At 37.5% G+C, this 7,788-nt stretch overlaps 2 protein-coding genes across 2 annotated transcripts; one reads left to right on the top strand and one right to left on the bottom strand.

Moving 5' to 3' along the window:
* Positions 1–422: 422 nt before the first annotated feature.
* Positions 423–3,418, top strand: LOC147860933 (pentatricopeptide repeat-containing protein At2g33680-like). Its single transcript, XM_087323542.1, has 2 exons — positions 423–2,749; positions 2,875–3,418. Exon 1 carries the CDS (start codon positions 491–493, stop codon positions 2,525–2,527), a length of 2,037 nt encoding a protein of 678 aa, XP_087179668.1. The 5' UTR covers positions 423–490; the 3' UTR covers positions 2,528–2,749; positions 2,875–3,418.
* Positions 3,419–4,132: 714 nt separating this feature from the next.
* LOC147860932 (uncharacterized) lies at positions 4,133–7,313 on the bottom strand. The gene is made up of 4 exons (XM_087323543.1): positions 7,289–7,313; positions 5,827–5,948; positions 5,634–5,755; positions 4,133–4,444 (listed from the first exon to the last, which is right to left on the bottom strand). Exons 2-4 carry the CDS (start codon positions 5,944–5,946, stop codon positions 4,180–4,182), a joined length of 507 nt encoding a protein of 168 aa, XP_087179669.1. The 5' UTR covers positions 5,947–5,948; positions 7,289–7,313; the 3' UTR covers positions 4,133–4,179.
* Between the last annotated feature and the right edge of the window lie 475 nt (positions 7,314–7,788).

The following is a 7,788-nucleotide window of genomic DNA, read 5'->3' as shown; positions in this document are numbered from 1 at the left end:
TTCTTCAAATGCCAATGGAAAAAAAACTCTATCATAAAGTGGGGCTATGGGGGCTCAAAAATATTTAGTTGCATGGGGCTCATTACATAACGCATGTTGGCAGGACAATTATCATAACTAATTTGCCCACTAGATGATGATGTTCATTTGGTGTCTTGACAATCAATTTCATATCATCATCAATCACAAGCATTTCGCATTCCACTCCATATCTATTCCGAAACATGACCACACAAACACAGGCAGGCGCGCGCACACATTCACAAAGTGTCACTCACTCAGGGTTGTGGTTGTGTCCAGACTCCACAGAATGCTCATCTAGGAACTTCCACACACCAATCCAAATGGGGGGACATCCTTGACAGAATGTACATTATAATTTATATACATATAATGATATGTGTACAACTTTAGAAGAAAATTCCATGTGTGCTCATATGGTATCAGAAGAAGCACTCATACATGTGTGCTGCTGTTTAGCTTCTAAAGTATGATCTCGGCCTGCTTTCACATTATACCCAGCCTCCATATCTCTCCGATTGGGGATTGGATCCAATACCTAAATGAACACAGAAGATGTAAAGGTGCTCTACAGAGCAAGCAGAAATCTCATGCTTACCTTTGCTTCCATGGCTTGGAATTTGTTCCAATCTTTCAAGAGACCCTCTTCTTTATGTTTGTTGAGTGCGGAAGCTTTTCTGATGCTAAGAACATTGTCAACAAATTTCCACCTCGAAGCGAGAACTCTTGGACTAGCCTGATTCAAGTCTATGTTGAAAATGGAGCTTTGGAGCATGGATTCTTGGCTTTCTATCAAATGCAAGAAGAAAATTTGCTGCCCAATAAGCATATATTATCAGCTCTTTTGAAGGCATGTGGTAAGATGAAGAGTATTGATCAAGGCCGAGAAATATACGCTCAAATTGTTGAGCAAGGTTTAGAGAGTGAACTTTTCATTGGTAGTGGTTTAGTTGATATGTATGTTAAATGTGAATCTCTAGTAGAAGCACAGGATGTGTTGTATCATATGTCAAAAAGAAATGTGGTCACTTGGACATCATTAATGGCTGGTTATGCCCAGAATAAGCTTGGCGAAGAAGCATTAGATTGCTTACATAAGATGGAAAGAGAAGGGATTTCTCCAAATTGGGTAAGTTTTATATATGGCCTTAAAGCTTGCACGAATGTTGAATCATCTATTCATAAAGGTATGGAAATACACAATAGGGTTTTAGAAACTGGATTTGAACAAGATCTTGCAGTTTGTAACTCACTTATGGATATGTATTTAAGGCATGGATTGCTATGCGAAGCAAAAGTTATCTTTGAGAATGTTAAAGTTAGGAATGTTGTTTTATGGACGGAGTTTATTTTAGGCTATATTGAACATGGGCTTGAAAAGGAGGCATTACAATGTTTCGAGAAAATGAGATTGGAAGGCGTACAGCCTGATCCGGTAACATATGTTTGTGGATTGAAAGCTTGTATTGGGTCCGGGTTTATCAAGGAAGGTAGAGAAATGCATGTAGAGATAGTTAAAGATGGACTCGAGAGTGACATTCGAGTTGGTACTGCTTTGGTTGATATGTATGCTAAGTCTGGATTGATCAATGACGCGGGAGAAATCTTTGAAGAATTACAAGTTCTAAACATTTTTTCATCGAATTTTATGAGGGTAGGTTATGAATTTAATTCAAATGATAGGGAAGATTCATTCAATTCCTTGCCAGGACCAGAGAGGCCAGGAATGCCACCAGATGTAGCTTGTTGGACATCATTAATATCTGGCTATGCTGAACAAGGAGAAAATGAGGTGGCTATTCACTTTTATTGTAAAATGTTAGAGCAAGGAATATTTCCCAACATCATTAGTTTTATGAGCATGTTAAAAGGCTGTGGAGACACAACATCTCTTGACAGAGGGAAGAAAATCCATGCCCAAATCTACAAAATGTGTAAGCTTGAAGAGCAATCTGAAATGATTTTACAAACTGCCCTTATTGATATGTACAGCAAATGTGGTAGTATGGTTGATGCTCGGCAGATATTTAATGAAATGTCAGTGAAGGATGGTGTCACTTGGAACACATTAATTGGAGGATATGCTTACCAAGGGGAAATAGAAGTAGTTATTGACTTGGTGAAAAAAATGAACGATGAAGGGATACCGCCAACTGAAACTACACTTGTCAGTGTACTGATAGTATGCAGTCACTCTGGTCTGGTCGAAGAGAGCAAGAGATACCTAAAACGTATGGAAAATCTATGTTGGAATATATTTACTGTAAAGAAACTTAATTGTATAGTTGACCTTCTTACTCGTGTAGGTCGCTTATCTGAGGGTTTGGAGATGGTTGGAAAAGTGGATGTTCCAGCAGATGTTGTGACATGGAATATCATATTGAGTGCTTGCCAAAAGATGGGAGACTTGGATCAAGGAAGACAAGTTTTTGAACATATGGTGAGGTTAGATTATGGACATGATGGTGCATATATTATGATGTCTAACCTGTATGCAGATGGGTAAGGTACCAAAATTAGAGACATGAGCTGAATTACGGGGAGCGAGCGATATACATTCACTTGTTCTTCTATGCATAATTATCTATCTGATGGAATCAAATGCTGTGGAATTGATCAAGTATACGTTACCAGAACTCATATCAAATTTGAGCAGAATGGAATGGGACTTGATGTTTTTATAGAGGACCATTGACATGTTCACCCTTTCCTGGCTATTCTGCCTATGGTAAAACAATTTCTTCACCATTCCATTACTTTCTACTCCAGCTAATACATGTTTACCCGGCACTAGCAGCTCCATTGGGAAATTTTCTATTCTAGTGGGAGCTTCTTAAAAAAATAGCTTAGTAGCCACATCGGCAAGATTTTATAGGGCGATAAAATTCTTTGCTGAAGTTAAATGTGGGGGCTAATGATATTGGCTAAAGGGTGCCAAGCTTGAAAGATTGGCAGCTTTCTTCAATAATTTTTCGGAGGTGGAAGATACAAAGGTTATGCAAGGTTTGATTTAACTGTGCAATGGAAGATCATAGCAGTCATCTTTGAGAAATCAACAATTTTGTGAACAGCATATCAGTGAAGGGTCTTCCGTACATGAGATGGCCAGTGAATGGCAAGTGATTTTCATGTATCATCAATACTTTGTTGCTGTTGGGCAAAACATAGAGAACCCAGGGATTGATAAGCACATCCATGAGCATTATTTGTTTGGTGTTTATTCCATTGGAGCCTATGGGTCAGGTCTTGCCTTTAGAAACATGCATACTTCAAAGACCAAGAAAAGACATGTATTATACAATCTTCACTAGGACCATCCATACTCCAGAAACAGGTAGAGGATTTGATTGAATCATACTACTAAACATTGTTAAAGCTTTGGTTCCACCTTTTATTTTCATTGTTTCCTTCGCCGTTACTTTTATTTCATCAGGTAGCGATGATTGTGTAATTGAGAGTAGACAGGAAATGCCTGACCAAAAGCACACATGCCCACTTTCCCCCGACTAGGGTCCAATAAAGAGGGGCGCCCTATGAATCATTTATCTTCCTTTCTCTCATATTCAAAGACTCCCATCTTTCTAAAAACAGTCTTTCAAATCATATGGCAGCCCATCAACAACATAAAATTTATTAAATATTACATTGTCTAACATGGAGTCAACAAGGTTCCAGTGCCATTTGACATACACAACCTTTGGCCTTTTATTAGGGCTATAAAGCAATATAAGGTCATGCTTTAATATACCAGATTAAATTAACCTTTCACAAACTGGACATGCCATTTGCTGTTTGTAAATCAAATGTATTCATCCATAGCATCAGAGTAATATAAAAGTTCTCATTTAACAGAAATTATATATATCATATATCTGTGCATTAAAATAGAGATTTAACCAATTTTCCTACAGTTAGTATGGGCTTACATCATGTAGACAGAGCTAGTAAGAGATGCTAACTGAAATCAGGTCTTCGAAAGCTTCTTCTTAACATCATTAACAAAAGACTTCCAAAGAGTCTTCTGATTCATAAGCTTACATCAGAGTAAAGAAGAACTAGTAAGAGATGCTCGTAACAAACATATATCACAGCTCCACATCTTGACAATAACTTGAAAAAGAAAAGGCTTCTGAATAGTCTTCCATTCAAATAAACATGTTACAATAAGGTACCCGCAGATAGACGGGTTGATTGTATTTCAATATAAAGTTCTTTCACTTCATTAATTGAGAAAACAATATCAGTTGAGCCTGTGTCTGTTATAAAACTGGAAGTTTCTCTTTGAGTGGTACTACCATGGAAAAGATGCAGTGCTTGGTCAGATGAGATTGATGACAGTTTTTCGTGGGATGAACCAAGTCGTGATTGTGCTGAATTATCTAATAATGCATTTTTCACTGATTCTGGCAAAGCAATAAATGCGCTGACAAGAAAAAACAACACCGTAAGTTTTTGAAAAATGAATCTATGCCATAAAAAAGGAACTAGGGACAACTTTAATTACTTTAAATGAATCTCATTTAAATTAAGCAGACCATTTGAATATTAACTGTTACTGGGTTGATCTATTTAGAAACTTGCGAATCCATATTTGCATTTAAAATTGTTCATCACTCAAGAAATAGATTTCTATTTCAAAGAAATTGAATGTCCAGAGTGCCCTTGGAATAACTTGCATCTATCTTTTACTTTATGCAAACAAGGAAACTGCTAGTCTTAGTCTTTGCCATATGCATGTGCAATGGCTTTCTGGCCATCTTCCAAGACTAGTCTTCTTATATGTGTTTTTTTCTTTCTTTTATTTCACCATAAAAATTTCATCATGCAGGCCATGCTATTTGGAAGAGCAATTTGGTATGCATTAAGTCATTGAATGTTCATCATGGACTTCATCATCAGAGACAAAGGATGCAAAGGAAGTGAATTACCACAGATTACCAGATACTCAAAGATTATCCCAAATACTATAAGACATTTACACTAGATGGTGGATTATAGAATTGTTAACATATAAGGCGGGGGGAAAGAAATAGATTAGGATGGCCATCACTAAGCATGGTGTGGGGAAATTTATAAAATACTATATATTGCAGCACAAAAAAGACTCCATTTTATAGGAGTGAAGTAGGGGAATGTAAATAATGTGGGATAGATGATGCCAACAGATATTGGTTGCCGGACCCAAATATCAAGGCATGCACAATTCTTTGGCCAAGGATCAACATATCAGGCTTGTTGCAGATAATGTCTATGAACGAAGATTCAGTCACAATTCACTATGCATCCTTAGATGCCTCCTACACATTTGATTGATATTCCAAGTTCTCAAAGGCCATGACAAAGCCATTGCATAGGCACATGCCGGGAGTTTTGATAGATACAAGAGAAGAGAAGCCTGAAATGGGGTTCATAATTTAATGTTTATGGTTTTTTATTAATTTCCATAAAATATGAAGTGAGAACAGAAGAGAGAAATTTACTATATTGTGCAGGATTCCTAGTTAGTATCAATTAATATTGTCTATGTTTTCACATTTGATCAATATTTCAAGCTTTTTCTGTCAATGATAAGATTAAAAAAGGGAGAAAAAACTTGAAAGGTCGTTACTTACGTAGACCAACCTCTTGCTTGACCACATTCATAGCCTGCCTTAATAGCTTCTCGAAAACCTGCCTCGAAACCCTCCTGTGCAGAGGACTTCTTACCTGCCTCTATTCCATCTCTATACCCAAGCTATTTTCCTTATCAAGGCCTGATGCAAATTCAAATGGGAAAGATTAACTTCATATATTAGGAGAGGATACAGTGTGAAAATGCGCTTGCCGAGAGTTCCATTCTCTCTCAAGTTCAGGGTGTGATGCAAGCTCGGATGTGTCTGACAAGTCCCATGCATCTTCATCTGAAGATGTGTTCTGCTGAGCCATGCCTACATCAGACAGAAAAAAGTTGTGGAAATGGTGTGGCAAAAAAATTTCATTTATATTTACAAATACCTATACACAAAGACATGCCTAGTATATAATACACATAACTATATATTGCACACATAGGTATACTTCCTTCTAGTACTAGCACATATACACTTATACATGTATATATAAATTTATGCATACATACATAGACATGAATAAATGTAAATTAAAACACACTCGTGCCTATGGCAAACATACAGATAGAAGGAAAGACATAAAATGTAGCTGATGACTTCAAATAAAGGGTGGATAAAGTTCCATCATTCACACTTCAAGCATCACATTTATAATGATTCGACAATCTAAAAATGTTGCCTTGCTATAACCTTGAAATTATTATCGGTCCAACTATTTCCAACATTTCATTCATATATACATAGCAAGAATTCTAGAAATAGATATAAAGAATTCTTAATACAACTTATTTAAACCTTTCTTATTATTTTGGTAAGGGTCCTATGACATGGAATAAGTTCAAGATATTCAAGCTAATACAATTTTCTGAGACCTCCATTAGAGTTCTTCAACATTTTCTTCAGATTCATACTAAGCACCATCATACTGATCACCATTAAGTACTACAAATCGGCTTTTGATGATGTCCACATGATACAGAGTAAGTCCACAACCCCGTTCTGGTTGATGGGGGAGCTGCAACCATTGTGAGTGATAGAGTTGTCATTCATCAGATGTAGGACACACCATGAAAAACATGATTAACAATTTTGTGCTAACAAATTTTTTCTGTTCTCCCATAACCATGGGCACATGCTATTACACAACCCGAATTGGTCTTTTCAAGAAAGAACCCAAACCTGATGTCCAGCTTGAGCACATAATCAAATGGGGAAGTGAAGATGAACTGTTTCGACAATCAGTGTCACCATTAATATAGCATATAACACCCCCCACCTTACTCGCTTCTCCATTATCAACACAACGGGGTGATTCTATAGGATATAATTGACTAGATACTCCAGAGGACATGGAGCGATGATCAATGACTTCAATAACTGAAAAAAACTGTGGAATCTGATACAACCCAATTCCTCAGGAATCTGAATCTTCTTATATATGGTGGAATCCGAATATTCGGATGGAATCCAATAGTCCCTCTGCATTGAAACACAGGGAAGGAATCTGGATTTTCCTTTTATATATTATGATGGAATCTGATACAACCCCTGGTTCCTCTCCCATTAAAACTGTACCTGGTCACAGATATATATATATATATATATATATATATATACATATACTCTGTAAAACGTTTACTGGTGAGAGATTCGCTTACCTCGTAAGGGAGGGGAAGGACGCAGAGCTTTTGATCTTCCCGTCTCTGTTTCCTTGTAAGGGCAGGGCAGCATAGCTGTCTGTCTCTGTCTGTCTGTCTGTCTGTCTGTCTGCTTCGTATAAGAGAGCACCGGCCAAATGCCCCTGAGTTTTCCTTATTTTCAGAGATGCCCTTCCATCTTGGCCCACTCCCCTCTTCTTCCATCTCCTTTCTCTCTTTGGCCTGGCCTGGGCTGCCTTGGTTGGGGCTTGGCCTGCCTTAGCTTGGTTGCAATTAGAGAGATAGATAGATTTTATTGTCTCCTTCGGATGTCAAATGTTACGTACGAGACCAAAACTATCACATTTTCACGTAGTTTACATGTGATAGTTGAGTAGTAGTGATGCTCAATGTCCAAGGACTTTACTGATGAATGAATGTCAGCAATCGAGAGTGCATCCCCGTGTCTGGGTAAGAAATTTGTGCAAGGATTGAAGGGGGGGGCATTCTGGGAGAAGAAA

Source organism: Azolla caroliniana, unplaced genomic scaffold (genome assembly GCF_043228905.1).
Source record: "Azolla caroliniana isolate FFs.n. ecotype wild unplaced genomic scaffold, voAzoCaro1.0.p SCAF_8, whole genome shotgun sequence".
NCBI lineage: Eukaryota > Viridiplantae > Streptophyta > Polypodiopsida > Salviniales > Salviniaceae > Azolla > Azolla caroliniana.
This window is presented reverse-complemented; position numbering and strand designations above follow the sequence as displayed.